General features: G+C 37.8%; 1 protein-coding gene across 17 annotated transcripts in view; it reads left to right on the forward strand.

The window, feature by feature from the left end:
* The window catches only part of FRY (FRY microtubule binding protein), a 428,089-nt gene that overhangs the window by 335,039 nt on the left and 75,858 nt on the right, over positions 1-17,192 (forward strand). For all 17 annotated transcript variants that reach the window (XM_044927339.2, XM_044927345.2, XM_044927344.2 and 14 more), the window contains 5 exons: positions 120-280; positions 2,226-2,336; positions 6,100-6,254; positions 13,312-13,411; positions 13,853-14,024. In XM_044927339.2, coding sequence (XP_044783274.1) covers positions 120-280; positions 2,226-2,336; positions 6,100-6,254; positions 13,312-13,411; positions 13,853-14,024 — 699 coding nt within the window. The remainder of the gene's footprint in view (positions 1-119; positions 281-2,225; positions 2,337-6,099; positions 6,255-13,311; positions 13,412-13,852; positions 14,025-17,192) is intronic.

Genomic DNA, 17,192 nt, shown 5'->3' on the forward strand with positions numbered 1-17,192 from the left:
AGTTAGAAAAGGAAATTGCTCCTTTCCCCAAAACTTAAGAATCATGCTTAATAGCGATGTCAACTGTATTCACTGTATTTTTCAGTATAGTAGACTCTTAGCCTGTGTTTTCTCTCTAGTTCACCACCGAAGATTTCTCTTCCCTCAGCAAAGCCTGAGGCATCATCTTTTCATCTTATTTAGCCAGTGGGCAGGACCCTTCAGCATTATGTTCACGCCCCTGGATCGTTACAGTGACAGAAATCATCAGATTACAAGATACCAGTATTGTGCGTTAAAGGTAGGTCACCTTTGCCTCGTGAAGGACTTTTCAGATTGATGATCTCTTTCCTTAAACAACCATGTCTTACATAAGGGTAAAAAAAATAATATTGTATGACATGGTAAAATACAAACACACATGCAAAAAAAATCAAGTATATACACCTATATAAGTACATAACTTCACTCTATACATTCTAAATATCTATACACGCTATACATTCTAAAATATGTGCACATGAACAAAATAGAGATCGCTGTTAACCATGTAAATATTCCAATTTTGCTCATAATTTCAAAATGCAGAAATTTTCCAAGGTTCCATTTTTATCTAAAGATTTCTACTGTATGAAAACCTTAGTTTTTGCTTATTTTTACCTGATAGTTCAGTTGGTAAAGAATTTGCCTGCAATGCAGAAGACCCTGGTTCAATTCCTGGGTCAGAAAGATCCACTGGCGAAGGGATAGGCTACCCACTCTAGTATCCTTGGGCTTCCCTTGTGGCTCAGCTGGTAAAGAATCTGCCTGCAATGCGGGAGACCTGGGTTTGATTCCTGGGCTGGGAAGATCCCCTGGAGAAGGGAACAGCTACCCACTCCAGTATTCTGGCCTGGAGAATTCCATGGACTGTGTAGTCCATGGGGTTGCAAAGAGTCGGACATAACTGAGTGACTTTCACTTTAAGTAGCTGCCTTGCCAATTAACTTCCAACTTAAAATGTGTATGGATATAGATATATATCCTCATGTTTAAAACCTGTGAAGGGCTGCATTCTCTTTTTAATCTCCTGCCATCCTAGAAGACTCACAGAAATAAGCTTCTACACTACCAGGACTGTTGAAAAATTTCAGAACCATGATTCCTTACAGCTTAATTTCCTTTAGAAAACTAATTGTATGTTGACTGTGTCATACATGTCAGAAGTTGCTAACTGTCAAATTCACCTTTGCCTCAGTGGAGCTAATATAAGCCATGGCCCTGACAGTCATTTGGACCTATTGATTAGATAGTAAATCAAGGTCTTCCCTTCTCTGGATGGCTGAGTCCCTTTGCTATCTACCTGAAACTATCACAACATTGTTAATTGACTAGCTTAATATAAGATAAAAAGTTTTCATTAAAAAAAAGATCTTCCCTTCTCTTGCTTTCTCCCCACCTCAAAGGAACTAAAGTTTATATTCTTCATTTTCTTTAGCTTTGATTAAAATCATAGTTATCTATTTCTACATTTGTCATAGCTTGCCAGTTTAGTGCATTAGTCAAATATTTGTTAAGTTTCTGAGTTCAGTGTATTAGTCAAATATTTGTCATCAAAATGAAATTTGAAAAGCTATATTTATCATAGGCAGAATTCATTCACTTGAAATCACTGAAGGTAAGCTTATTTTAAATCCTGTGAAATGGTCATTTTGTTTTGAATATCTCAGCCATACATTATAAAGATTTATTATAAAAGTACATGTCTACAGAGTTCAATTTACGGGTTTTGACTGTCGTAAAAAGAGACAAAATTGGCGATCTGGCATTTTTTTAATTGAATCTACTAAGGAATACTTTAAAATCTTGTAGACATAACTGCTTTAAAAGCTGCTGCTGCTGCTAAGTCGCTTCCGTCGTGTCCAACTCTGCGCGACCCCATAGACGGCAGCCCACCAGGCTCCCCCATCCCTGGGATTCTCCAGGCAAGAACACTGGAGTGGGTTGCCATTTCCTTCTCCAATGCATGAAAGTGAAAAGTGAAAGTGAAGTCGCTCAGTCGTGTCCGACTCCTAGCAACCCCATGGACTGCAGCCCACCAGGCTCCTCCATCCATGGGATTTTCCAGGCAAGAGTACTGGAGTGGGTTGGCATTGCTCTAAAAGACCCTTGTCGTTTATAATCTGGTAGTATGTGTTTTAAAGTCAATTGCGTATCATTCAGTCATGCAGGACTCATTTGGAGGTTGTGTTCTGTTTTGTTTTCAGGCAATGTCAGCAGTGTTGTGCTGTGGCCCAGTGTTTGACAACGTGGGCCTTTCCCCAGATGGCTACCTATACAAGTGGCTTGACAACATTCTGGCTTGTCAAGATTTACGAGTAAGTACTAGCCAAAAATACATTGTTCTAAATGTCTTGATTGTTTCATCTTGGTTTGGTTGGTACTGACATGTCTAAGCATTGTTCACAACACAGTCTCTTCACACATTAGCCACAGAAGTGTAGGCTTGTTTGTTGCTTACATTACACTATGATGCATCAGAATAAAAAACATAGTAACATTTACCAAAGTTGACCATAAACCAGGCCATAAAGCAAGTCTCCACAAAGTTCAAACGATTGAAATGACACAGGCTGTATTCTCTAATCACAGTGACACTAAGCTAGTAATAGATAATAAAGATAGTTAAGACATACTCTTCCAGATACAGTGATTTAAAGAATACATAAAAATAGAAAGAAAAATATTTTTAACTGAAGAACAATGAAAACACTACTTACTAAACGTGTGGGTTGTAAATAAGGCCTTGCTTAGGATGAATCATATATTGGAAAGAAAAAATACTGAGGTCAGTCACCTAAGTATCCCTTTCATGAAGTTAGAAAAAGCATATCACACTCAAAAAAAGCACACTGAAGGAAATAATAGAGATAAGAGTACAAATTAATTAAAGAGGAAAAATTACTAGAAATGCACATTTAAATCAAAAACTTGAATTTGTTAAGACTAATAAAATTGGTAAATCTGGGAAGTCTGATCAGAAAAGATAAGACATGTGTCAATCAACCTCAGAAATGTAAAGGGTCATTACTACACATGCCACAGATGCTAAAAATAAGGCAACATATAAACATCTTTGTGCCAATAAACTTGACATTCTAGATAAAATAGACAAGTGTCTAGAAAACACAGCACAAATGGAAAATCTGAATAGTCAGATAAGTAGCAAAGAAATTTAATCTATAAGTGAGAGTGTTCCCACAAAGACAACTTTAGGACCAGTTGACATTATGGATTAATTCAACACTTAAGAAACAGATTGCAAAGATTTAATACAAATCCTTAAGGAGAAAACATATAGAAAGGAAACACATCTGGATATATTTTATGAGACCCACATAATCTTCATACTAAAACATGACAAGGATTTAATAATAAAGACAACTAAAAGGCAAATTCATTCTTGAACATAGATATAGAAACTTTAAGCAAAATATTAAAAAATTGAATTCAGTGTATGTTAAAAAGAGGATTCCTCATGATCAAGTTGAGATTATTCAAGAACTGCAAGATTGTTTTAATATTCAAATGTTCTTCAATTCATTTGTATATTAATTATATTAATAAAGTCTCAGGAAGGAAGTATCTTCTGATCATCTTAATAAGATGCAGAAAGAGCATTTAATAAAATTCTACATTCATTCATGAGGGCAATTCCTAATGAAACAAAGAATAGAAAAGAACTTAGTTTGATAAAGGGTATCTTAAAAAAAAAAAACCTATAGTAAACATTGCACTAAATAGTGAATATTGAAAGTGTTGTCTGAGATTTGAATGACCCAGGAAGCCCACATTCACTACTTCCATCAACATTATACTAAAGATCATAGCCAATGGATTAGAAAAGAAAAAATAAGATAGCAGAAGTAAAAAAGAAGAAACAGTTTGTACAGAAACAGATGCACAGACTTAAAGAATGAATTTACAGTTACCAGTGGGGAAGAGTTGCAGGGAGGGATAGCTTGGGAGTTTGGGATTAACATGTATACACTGCTATACTTAAAATAGATAACCAACAAGGACCTATAGTATAGCACAGGGAACTCTGCTCAATACTGTGTAACAACCCAAATGGGAAAAGAATTTGAGGAAGAATAGACACATGTGTAAATGTGTCACCCTGCTGTACACCTGAACTGACACAGCACTGTTACTGAACTGTGTGCCAACGTAAGATAAAAATGGGAAAAAAGTGTTTGTGGATTTAAATGTGAAAGCTGAAAAATTCAAGTTTCTAGAAAATAAAATAGGATAATGTAATCCCTGGAGTTAGGGAAAGATTTCTTAAACAAGATGCAAAAATTACTAACCATCAGGAAAGACATCAGGAAGTTAATAACTTCTCTTCACCAAAAGACACCATTAAGAGTGTAAATGGGCTGGTTGTAGAGTAAAAGAAGATATTTGCAACATGGAGCCAACAGAGTTCTTATCTGGAATATATAAAGGACCTCTACAAATAAACACGGTAAAGACACTCATTAAAAAAAAAAAAGGAACCAGAGAATTAAACAAGCACTTTACAAAAGAGATTATCCAGTACATGCAATGTAAGACATATACAGAAATATTTAAAGCAGTATTACGAAGTCAAGAGCTGGAACAACCCAGATGTTCATCAGTAGTAGAATGAATAAATTGTGGAGCAATCATGAATTAGAATATTATGCAACAATGAAAACAAATAAATGTAGATGCCTTTTAAACATAAATTGAGTGAAAGACACAAAATTATGTATATTACATATTAATACCATAATTCCATTTAGATGGAGTTCACACAGCTCCAACTATTCAGTGGTGGTAGAAATCAGGATGCTGTGCTCAGTTGTGTCTGATTCTTTGTGACCCCATGGACTGTCACCTTCCAGGTCCTCTGTCCATGGAATTCTCCAGGGAAGAATATTGGAGCAAGTTGCCATTTCCTACTCCAGGGGATCTTCCCAACCCAGGGACTGAACCCATGTCTTTTGTGTCTCCTGAACTGGCAGGCAGATTCTTTACCACTGCGTCACTTGGAGAGCCCAGAAATCAGGAGAATGGTTATTCTTGAGGAGGGCTTCCCTGGTGGCTCAGATGGTAAAGAATCTGCCTGCAATGCAGGAGACCCGGGTTGGAAAGATCCCTTAGAGAAGGGAATGGCAACTCACTGCAGTATTCTTGCCTGGAGAATCCCATGCACAGAGGAGCCTGGAGGGCGACAGTCCATGGGGTCACAAAGAGCTGGACACGACTGAGCAACTTTCACTTTTACTTTCTTTTCCCGACTATGCACCAATAAAAAAAAAAATTTTTTTAAGTAATTTTCATATACAGTAAAGTTCTGAGCCCATACCCTATAACATAAGAACAAACAAGTCATTATTTTTCCTTCCCCAATATGATTGCTATGGATGGGAGAATAAATAACTTCAGCAAGAAGTGGGAAAATGTTATTTTCTGAGGGGAAAATAGCCCCCAGACACCAGGCTTGTCCTGGATGAATGTGACCATCCAGTATTTAACAGTAGCTTCAAGAATCATCAGTTAATGATCCTGTTCTATTTAGCATGATGATCTTTTCATATGAAAGTCTGATTTAAAAGTGTTTATTGATAGCATATGTCTTTCTCAAAGATTGTCAGCTAAGGTGCACACAGTGTATTTAGTAATCAAGCCTAATAAACATACTCCTCTGATCTTTTTCCATAAAAGATTTTGTATGCATAAAGGCTTTCCTTTTATATATTTAATTTTATAAACCAAATACATATATTGTTCAAAAATATTTTAAGCAAATATTTTCAAGTATTAAATATTTGCCGATGAAGTCTCTGTCACCTTTTCAGAGTTAAAAATAGAGAATGAGTGGACCCTGTATGATAGACTGACAGTGACTCAAATTTAGTTTATACATTTCAATTTCCAGTTCCAATATTGCATCCTTTTAAAGACCTTTTTGTGGAATAAAAATTAATCAAGATGGATGTTCAGTCTTCCCTTTCCTTTGGCCCAATTTACATTCACTAAGCTCTGTTGTTGTGTCTTTCCTAGAATAGTATTTCATTAAACATGAGGGATTGCTTTTCTCCATGTATTCAGGTTCATCAACTTGGCTGTGAGGTTGTCGTCTTGCTACTGGAACTAAATCCTGACCAAATAAATCTTTTCAACTGGGCGATTGACCGATGCTACACTGGTTCCTACCAACTTGCGTCTGGTTGTTTCAAAGCCATAGCTACTGTGTGTGGAAGCAGGTATGGATTCTTTAACTGGAAGCTACTGGTCACTGACAACTACAGATTAAGGTTGCCCTTCATCATAATGAGAACTGATTGAGAATTGAGAGCTGATTGTTTTTGCAGACATCCAAGTGGAGTAAATTCTAAGGAAATAGAAATGGCCTATCCTTCCCCAGAAGATAGACTGTTCTAAGTTCACAGCTACATTGAGTTTTCATTCTACCAGGAGAATGGTTTGTAGTTCAACCACCCTTCTTTTTTAGTAGCCTGGAAATTTATAATGAGGTATTATTATATATTTTGTTTAAGGAATTTCTAGAAATATTTGTGACAAGTATGAACTATAAGCCCTTCAGCCATTTTGAGACCAAACTAAACTCAGGAAGCAACCTAAAAACATTAAATCTGTCTTGTTCAAAACTTGAGAAAGGAAGAAGAGGGAAAAAAAAAAATATGTGTCTCCTGGGATTCCAGAGATTATGCTTTTAAAAACACTGCCTTTGCTATGTAAATCAGTCATTCAGCAGAGTCGTTCATCTCTACAGTTTATTGAAATAATTTCATAGCTAAGATGAAAGGGTTAATAAAGACTCCCAAGATTACAACAGCTCTTCCCAAGATAGAGCTTATTATGTATTACAAATGGAAAGACGGCAAGCCGACCTTTATTTTTGAAAGGACTCATATAGACTGTTAATTGTCCCTTTTAATTAAATATGGCATTTTAAATAGCTATCCTGAGCTACCCGATAAAGGGAATAAAAGTAAATTCATTTTAAATTCCAATCTTTTATGGTTCTAAATTAATAAGAACAGAATTTTAGAAGACATCTACTTTCAATAAACCTAAAATGAACATGCTATTTAAAGAGACAAGTTTCTCTTTAGTATTTTTCTTTTATGAAGATGGTAGATAACGTTTCATGTCTAAAGCATTCATCTTCCATAATCTTAGTAGTAAAATTTTTATTATACACAGATTTTAATTTCCATAAAAGTCATATCAGATGATAATCTAAACTGTCTGATTTTCCGTCGGTTTATTTCTTGATGTCAGCAATACTAAATAAATGACATTTATCCTATAGGATATTAACAAAATAACATTTTTTTAAATAAAAGTCTCTTTCTCTGGAGAATTGTTTTACTTTCAGGTATTTCAACATTCTAAAAACAAATTTCTGCTCTTTGATTTTAAAGAACATATTTAGAATCTATGACTTGGACCATAAGTTCATCTGACAAAAGTAAGAGGAATAAAAGTTTCCTCTCTTTGCTGCCCTTCTCCCAGTGAACTTGGTTTGAACTGTCTCAGTCAAATTTATTTCATTGCATAGCCATCTCATAAAATATCACAGTGCATTCCTCTGAATAAATCTAGATTTTTTTTAGGGAGCACAAATAAATGTTTTTATGAATTTAGCAATATAGTCTCAATTTCAATAATATCCCAGTCACAAAAATATTAGGTTATAAAGCTCTCTGTGTTTAGAGTAGGTTTTGAAAGATAGCATCCTAAAATATTTTGGTTTCTTAAACAAATATTGCCTATCAGCTTACACATCTATTCTGAGGGAAGGTCAGGGCCAGATGCTGCCATGGCTGTGACCTCTCTGCTAAGACAGTGACCAGCACTTGTCATTTCTCAGCACAGGGATGTTCAGAATTTCAGGGTTCAGCTGTGGCCTGAATTTGTTCTCTTTTCCCATAAATTGTCAGTCTTTGTAGTTTAGATAAGTCTCCAGATTTGTTTGAGCAACTTTGCCCTTAGGTTTTCAGTATTTTTTTCAAAAGCACTTCTGGTGTTTTAGACTTGTCTTCTGTAAGTTTACTTCTAAAAAAAAAACACCCAAATCACTTATGAAATAATCTGTTCCTGAAAAGTCACACACAAACTAGATCATGTTTTAAATTCTTGAAACAAGGTATCTGAACAGTAACTCCTACAAGACATACTCTAAAGCAAAGAATTCTTCCTGTAATTACTTTATTTTAGTATATATATAACAATTACTATATATTATATATAATAATCGGAGAAGGCAATGTCACCCCACTCCAGTACTCTTGCCTGGAAAATCCCATGGATGGCGGAGCCTGGTAAGCTGCAGTCCATTGGTCGCTAAGAGTCAGATATGACTGAGCGACTTCACTTTTACTTTTCACTTTCATGCATTGGAAAAGGAAATGGCAACCCACTCCAGTGTTCTTGCCTGGAGAATCCCAGGGACAGGGGAGCCTGGTGGGCTGCCGTCTACGGGGTTGCACAGAGTCGGACACGACTGAAGTGACTTAGCATAGCATATATAATAATTACTATGTATTATATATAATAATTACTATATAATATATATAATAATTACTTTATTTACAATATATGATCGAATATTCGCTGTATTTTTGTAGGAATATGACAACTTATAGGTAGATTCATTTATTAAGGAACCACTTGTAATTGACTTTAAAATACCTAAAGGATTTAACATTTTAAAAATGTAGATGAAAATTTTCTGCCTTTAGAATTTTTACATAGCTAGTATATAAATCTTTATATTCGACAGCTGTGACAGTAGGAAAAAATGGTTCTCCGCATTCTTTTCAGTTCCTTTTATTTCTATAAATGTGTGTGTGTGTTGTGAGCTTGCTGGCCTCCAGTCAAAATTATAACTGTAATTATAATACAGTCTGACTCTGCTGACGTTGAGAGATTTGGAAGTCGGAGTGGAACGTCAATAAGACCAGGGAAAGTGAAGATAAAAGTAGAAAGTGATGGTAAAACTGATATTAGTTTTGAAGGCTTTTTCATGATATGGTTCATATTTGAGTAAGAGCTATTAAATGCAGCTCAGTACTATAATTCAGCACAAAAGACAATAGTTCACCTGTCAGGCAGCATTAGTTCCAATAACTGGCTCCTGTGTGTGTTCTCATTAAGTTTTCCATCAATTCCAAATTATATCACTTTAGAACAGATTAGGAAATTGAGAAAGAGACTAAATGGCTTTTCGAGGTTGTCAACCAAGGTAAATAATGTGCTCTCTATTAAAAGTATAGACCACTTCCAATCACTGGCTTAATTCAGCAGAATTCTCTTCAGTTTTAATTAAATACTTAAGAATTCATTGTTTTCACTCTTATTCTCCAGAATACTCCTCAAATATATTTAATAGATGTTTTAGAAGTATATACAAGATCAAAGTTTTAATTTTTAAAGAATTCAGTTCAGTTCAGTTGCTCAGTCGTGTCTGACTCTTTGCAACCCCATGAATCGCAGCATGCCAGGCTTCCCTGTCCATCACCATCTCCCGGAGTTCACTCAAACTCATGTCCATCGAGTCAGTGATGCCATCCAGCCATCTCATCCTCTGTTGTCCCCTTCTCCTCCTGCCCCCAATCCCTCCCAGCATCAGGGTCTTTTCCAATGAGTCAACTCTTCGCATGAGGTTTAAAGAATTATGTTGGGTTTATTTTTGGAGGTGGTTTTTATTGTCATTGTTGTTTATATGCCTGTCTTGCCTTAACTATAAGTCTTTCCTAATTTAAATCAGGTACAGCAAACTTGAATTATTTTTTTAATCAAGTTTTTTTTTAATTTATTTATTTTAATTGGAGGATAATTACAATATTGTGATGGTTTTTGCCATCTATCAACATGAATAAGCCACAAATGTACATGTGCCCTCCCCGTTCTGAACCCCCCTCCCACGTCCTTCCCCATCCCATCCCTCTGGGTTGTCCCAGAGCACCAGCTTTGAGTACCCTGCGTTATGTATCAAGCTTGCTGGTCAGCTATTTTACATATGGTAATACACATGTTTCAATGCCACTCTCACATCATCCCACCCTTGCCTTTTCCCACAGAGTCCAAAAGTCTGTTCTTTACATCTGTGTCTCCTTTGCTGCCTTGCGTGTAGGATTGTCAGTATCATCTTTCTAAATTCCATATATATGTGTTAATATAGTGTTTGTCTTTCTCTTTCTGACTTACTTCAAAACTTGAATTCTTAAAAGTAAATGTCCCACATTTTTTAAGAGAATAGCATCCACCTCTTACCAAAGAAGTCCACTCTTTGAAAGCCTGAAAGCCTGTCTTTCAGGAATTCCAGTCGTCCTCCCTAACTGGTGATGTGCGGCCCCATTTGGTTGTGTCACCTGGAGAATTTCGGCAGAGCACAGAGTTTGGGAATTTGGACTCTGGAAACATAATGTCTTGAGATTGAATTCTACCTCTGTCTCTCATTAAGCTGTGTGATCTTGAACAACTTACTTCAAATGCTTACTCATTTGTGAAATACGAGTGGTAACAGGGTTAGGGTAAGGATTAAAGAAAAACAATCTCTTGACCAAAGGTCTAGCACATAGTAAGCACCCTGTAAACACTATTATTATTACTATGATTATTCAACAGCTATTGGAGGCAAAGAGCTATGATGTAATCATATCAACTAGTAAAATCCATTTCTCTTTAGAAGAACTCAAAATTGTCTTGAGTTTCATCAGTTAGTTCTAGATAAGCCAGAGCTAATGGGTATTTCTCAAATTCTTCAAAATTTCCTCTCTTTCAGATGGAAAAAAAAAATCAGTTTTATTTCTTATTTACTTTCTGAACCACATCTACCTTTTATATTTATTTTACCATTTTATTTTTATTCCGTATGATCATAGCTGTCTTTCTTTTATCCTTCCACTGTCTATGCTGAATAATTAAATACTGAAAAATGTAAGATTATGTTTCTAAGCCTACTTTAAATGTCTAGGTACAGATGTTTTATTTGTACTCTTGCACTCATTGGAGAGCTTTCTGATTTTTTCCTTCTCTGGGTTTCTTTCATTTTCTGTATCTGTATTGCTTCTTTCAGTGTGGTTCCCCTTCAATTCCATAACTCAGTTTTAAGTGGCTAATTGAATTCCCTGATTACATGGTTAAGGGCATAACCCTGCATAAGAGGGCAGCTTTGTCTACTCTTCTCCTGCCTTTAAATCCCCAGTGATCCCTAGTAGTTTCTTATGTTTATTTATATAAAAATATATATGTATTAAGTCCCAGAATCAGAGACAGCAATGTACGTAAGACATCTCTGCTACTGTAGGGCTCAGAAGAAATTTACCTTTCTGTTTCCACAGAAAGGTTTGTTTCCAGATACTGCAGTTCATAAGAATTCTAAATTAGACTGATCATGAAATGACCTATTGTGGGGTGTCTAGGAGGTGGACAGCACAGTGGTTAAGTGTTTGAATTCTTGGGAGTCAAACAAATCTGGGATGGAATCCAGGCTCCACTCCTCCTCCCCGACCTTGGGTGAGAATTTAAAATCTCTAAGCCTCACAGGCTTGTTGTGAGGATTAAGTCAGAAATCTTGTTAAAGGACTTGGTATGGTAACTCGCACAAAGTCAGCATGTCATAACATAAACATTACCCACAGCTCATCACCATCCTCACCACCGTCATTTGGGGAGCTTTGCCCAGTTTCTCATCAACCTTGTGCATTTTTGTTCATTTAAAATTAGAGTCCTAGAAAAGTAATCATGTTAGAGTGCTAATTGGTAAAACCACTTTGGACAGTAGTATAGCAGCAGTGTCTACCAAAATTTTAAGTATGCCCTTGGACCCTGCATGACCTTGTCTAGAAATCTGTTCTAAAGAAATACTTGCCCATTTGGTGTTTGCGAAGTTATCATAGTGAAAAAAATGAAAATAACCTTTAAACATCTGTCAGTGTGTGTCCAAGGTTGGCTTTCCCAGGAAATAGAACCCTGCGGTGGAGATTTGAGTTCAGGAAATTTATTAGGGAATGTCCTTGGGATCAACGTCTGTGAGGAAGTGAGGGAGACAGGACCCGGTAGCGGAAAGAAACTTCAAGCAATCCCACGGGAAGCACTGCTGGGGACCGTGCCTGACCTTGGTCTAGGCGGTTCCCAGAGAAGGATTCAACCAGAGAGATCAGCCTCCAGCATGGTAGTGGGAGGATGGAGCACCTCTGACCTAAAGGGAGGTCTAGGCGGCACAGCATCCATGATAAGAGTGGTTATTTATGGTTTGTCCATAGTATAGAGCAGGGCTTCTCCAATGGCTCAGATGGTCAAGAATCTCCCTGCAGTGCAGGAGACCTAGGTTCGATCCCTAGGTCAGGAAGATCTCCTGGAGAAGGAAATGGCAACCCACTCCAGTATTCTTGCCTGGGAAATCCCATGGACAGAGCAGCCTGGTGGGCTACAGTCCACGGGGTCACAAAGAGTTGGACGAGACTGAGTGACAGACCCTTGATACTGTGGAACCCTGTACAGCTGCTGAGAAAACTAAGGTGAGCCTCACTGTCCAGTGAGACATGGACATGTAGGTAGTATAAGCACATTTAGGTTTAAAATCCTGTGTACTGGGGGAGGGGTATTTTGACATGTATAATCTTTCAAGAAGCTATTCTCTATGCATAGAGTGCACCCCATGTTACCCCTTCCGTGGCCTTGCTAACAATCCCCCTGTCTCCTGGTGCTTCAGAACTCAGTTTATTTGTTTCCTCCTTGGAAGAGTATCCTCTAACCCCAAGTCTGATGTAGTGTCCCTTGTCAGGATTTTTGTATCATCTACAGACAATCCCAGGTTCCTCCTCATAACTAGACTGTACATGTCTCCTTAACTCAACTGTGAGTTTCCTTTAAGAGAGGGCACCAGCCTGACTAACTTAATATCATCAGTACTTTGCAGATGTTTGATGTTTGGTGCTCAATACATTTAGACGGATCGAATGAAAATATTTTAAATTAGTGAGCTGCTGAGTTTAGACATATTGTCTTCTGTCTTTTCCTCTTGTTCTTGGTTTTCATCAAAAATCTATTAGCAATAGGTAGACTTTTGTGTTCATTGAGCTGATTTGACAATATTCAGTTTTAACCTCAGAGAAATTTCCCTTCACCTACTAATAAACAACAGATGGGAACGGTGAAATGGGCTTGGGAATGTCCTTAGTAAGTGTGACTGAGGTCAGTGTGCTGTCTAGAATTTTGAGAGGTAGTGATTTATCAAGGTTACTAGTCAGGCTATCCCATAAACTGTACTGTTTTGTTTTGTTTTAGGAACTATCCCTTTGACATAGTGACGCTGTTAAACCTTGTTCTGTTCAAGGCCTCTGACACCAACAGAGAAATTTATGAAATCTCCATGCAGCTCATGCAGGCATGTATCACTGACTGCAGAGAAACTTCCATCCCTGAACACAAAAAATGGAAGTGGTAGTTGATCACTGGATTGCTGTTTATTGATACACGTTCATGTATTTCTGCATATCACTGGTGGATATGATGAGTGAGAAAATAATACTTAATTATCTCTAAACTTAGGCAGTAACTGATGCTTTGCCTTTCATACAGTATTAAAATATGCATTCATTAGTTTTATTACTAAACTGTATTCAATATAAATACTCTTGAGATAGCCAGCCAATGCTTTTTCATACTGTTTATACCTTTCATATTTCTTTTTTTTTTATTGTGGACACATGATAATGGTATAATTTTAATAAGTCATAGTAGAAAACTGGTAACAATATTATCTCAGTTTTACAAATACGCATTTTTATATGTGTTTACATGAAGCTACTGTCCTACTTCTTTCTAGATCCTTGAAGCCAAGCTTTTTGTGTACTCAAAGAAAGTAGCCGAACAAAGACCCGGCAGTATCCTGTACGGGACGCACGGCCCGCTGCCACCCCTCTACAGCGTGTCACTGGCCTTCTTGTCATGCGAGCTGGCCAGGATGTACCCCGAGCTCACTCTTCCTCTCTTCTCAGGTACCGTGAGATAGTCAGTCATGGCATGTGTGGTCCTTTCTGCCCTAAGTATTCTTACTCTGAAAATTCTAGTGTAATTGAGAGTCAAAATTGTTGATAATAAATTCATCAATCAAAATTGCATTGGGCTAAGTTCAGTTATCCCTGGAGTAGGAAATGACAAACTGCTCCAGTACTCTTGCCTGGAAATTTCCATGGACAGAGGAACCTGGTGGACTTCAGTCCATGGGGTTGCAAAGAGTCGGACACGACTGTGTGACTGAGCACGCGTGCAAGTTCAGTTCCATATAAAAGTAAATTCTAGAATGCCCTTAAATATGAAAGAGTGTGTTTATCTAAAACAGTGTGGGTATAAACAAACATAGCACAAGTGTGAGGATGCTTAGATGAGTCATAATCACTATGTATGTAAAATTTCCCCAAGAAATTAAATATGAGTGATATAACCTTATCCCCTGGAGGGGGAAATGGCACCCACTCCAGTATTCTTGCCTGGGAAATCCCATGGATAGAGAATCCTGGTGGGCTACCGTCCATGGGGTCACAAAGAGTCAGGCACGACTGAGCATGTGCCCACACACACACACACACACACACACACACACACACACACACACTCTCACACGTTACTTCTCATACAAGTAATTGCCGTCAGTTGCTTTTTGGTGATGATGTTGATGGAATTTTGCAGCTTGAATGTTGCTACATATATAATTTGTTGAGAGTTTGATTTAGGGCATAAATTTACAAGTAATCTTTGTGAACAATGTTCTGGAAAATCCATTTATTTGAGATAGATTGGTCATATCCTTGCATTGTGCCTGAAACAGTGGGAGGACTCAAGAAAAACCTTTTTGATAAACTAATTTTCTTCTTGGAAAACTAACATTTATTTTTCTTCACTTCGACCAAGATTTGAGTGCTGCCTGTATGCCAGGCACTATGCTTGGATCCTAGAAATACAGAGGCAAATAAAGCAGTCTCTCCCATCAAAGTTTCATCATCTAGTAATAAAGGAAAGTGTATAAGCATATGATTGTGATACAGTGTAGCAAGTGTAATTCTAAAAATTATACTTCTGTATGAGATGCACATTCTGTCTATGAGATGGAAGATCAAGAAGTCCTCAATTATTGGGTCAAGAATATCAGGAAAGACTTCCCAGAGAAGTTGATGTCTGAGCTGCAGTTTGAAAGAAGAGCAGAAATTTGCAAAGCAGATAAATAGTTGACATTGCAGTTGGCAAGTGGATTAGCATTACCGGCCAAGGAAATAGTGTATGCATTGGCTTAGAGGTATAAGATAACATGATGCATTTGAGAGATTATATAGGGGGTTTGGCTAATATAACATGCAGAGAAGGGGGAAAGTTTGAGATGGTTATGGACAGAGAGGCAGAAGTCAATCTTGGAAAGCCTTTATTGTGTTCCTAGGAGTTTGTAGGTCAGAGACTACATATGTGCTCCTTGAAATCCATCAGAAGTCTGTGAACGGGGAGGATGTTCAAGCAAGCTGCTTGGGTTTTGAAAGCCACTCATCAGTTTCAAACAAGAAGAGAGAGGGGTTGAGATCAGAGTGAAGTTTTAGAAAGACTCTTCCTGTAGTGCAGTGAATGGATGACAGAACATCCTGTCTAGAGAGAGGAGAGCAGTTGAGAGACAGCGACACCAGTCCAAGGAGGATGTGATGAGGGCCTGAGCATGAGAGCAGAGGGGGAAACCAGAGTCAAGAGCTATGGGCAGAGCACACAGAGGAAGTGCCTGGTGTGTTATCTGGGAGGTAGGGGAGTGGTAACCCCATCTGGAGAGCTGATTCGAGAAGAGGAGGGTCCAGGCGAGGTAGAGATTATGAGCTCACACTCAGATCAGTTTGGGTTATCGGGTTCAGGTGTCTGTTGGACACCCTCGTGTATGGAGGGCAACCCCAGTGGTAGTGGCTCATGGAAGACCATTGAGGACAAAGCCACAGGACTAAATGAGGTCACGAATGGAGAGAGTACAGAGTGAAAGAAAAAAACCAGGACCCCAACTTTTAAGGACCAGGCCAAGGAAGGGTGAGGGAGCAAAGAGGGAAGGGAGGCATGTGTATGGAAAGAGAACACCTAGAGGGTGTGTTTCATGGAGACCTAGAGAAGACAGGACTTAGGTAGAGGGAGTGAGTGGTCCACAGCCTCCTACAGAATAGTGAGACCCTGGGGGATAAAGTCTGAAGATAACCCTATGAATTTCACAGTTCATTGGTAACTGTCTATCATTTCCAGGGAGAAGTAGCAGCAGAAGCCAGACCTTAGGGGCTTGGCTGAGAAAGAAGCAATGAAAGAGAGGATGGGGCTTACGGTGGATGCAGTCAGAGGAGGAGCTAGATTTGAGCTTGTTTCAAGGGAGAAGCTGGTAAGAGGAGAGAGTCTGACAATTGGAGAGAGAGAAGAGACACAGTTTAGGAGATTTGACAAGGAAAGAAGCTCATGTAAGGAGTTGCAAGCAAGTTCAGCCTTAGTTTCTGTCAAGAATTGACCTTTTGGCTATTTCAACTTATGAGAAATAACTTTTATAAAATGGCATGGAAAAATAAGGAGATTATAATGGATTCCTAGCCTTTGTTTATACTGCCTTTACTATTAAAAGCCCTGCGGTGAGATTTTTACTGCCTGTAGTTTCATATGACTTAATTCCTTGTTAAGAAGCCAAGCCAGTTATTTAGGTCTTGTCCAAACAGCCAGAAAATGATCTAGCATCCCACTGACATTGTCTTACAGTCTATTTAATTCGTTTCTGGAGAGGTGAATGATGTCTGCATGTCACAGCATTTTTTTTTTTTTTTTTTCCTCTCTTTTCCCTTTAAAACCTCTTTACGACTGATCTGGAAGCATGGGGTATCTCAAACAGAGATCCCTACCCTCTCGGACTTATGACTAACAGACAAGATGTAGTAGACAGCATCAATAAGGAAATTGCTTATAAATTGTATAAACATGAAATTTATAAATACAAACTTGTTTTACATAAATAAGTAATATGATAGAAGGCGATTACTGCTCCAAAAAGTCTGTAGATTTTTTATACCACTGTTGAAAGATGACAGTCTTACAATAGTTGTCCCTATGATTGGAAAGATTTATTTCTCTCCCAAGTCCCAGTGGTTTCTGTTGTTTAATCACTAAGTTGTGTT

This window comes from Bubalus bubalis, chromosome 13 (assembly GCF_019923935.1).
Source record: "Bubalus bubalis isolate 160015118507 breed Murrah chromosome 13, NDDB_SH_1, whole genome shotgun sequence".
Lineage (NCBI taxonomy): Eukaryota > Metazoa > Chordata > Mammalia > Artiodactyla > Bovidae > Bubalus > Bubalus bubalis.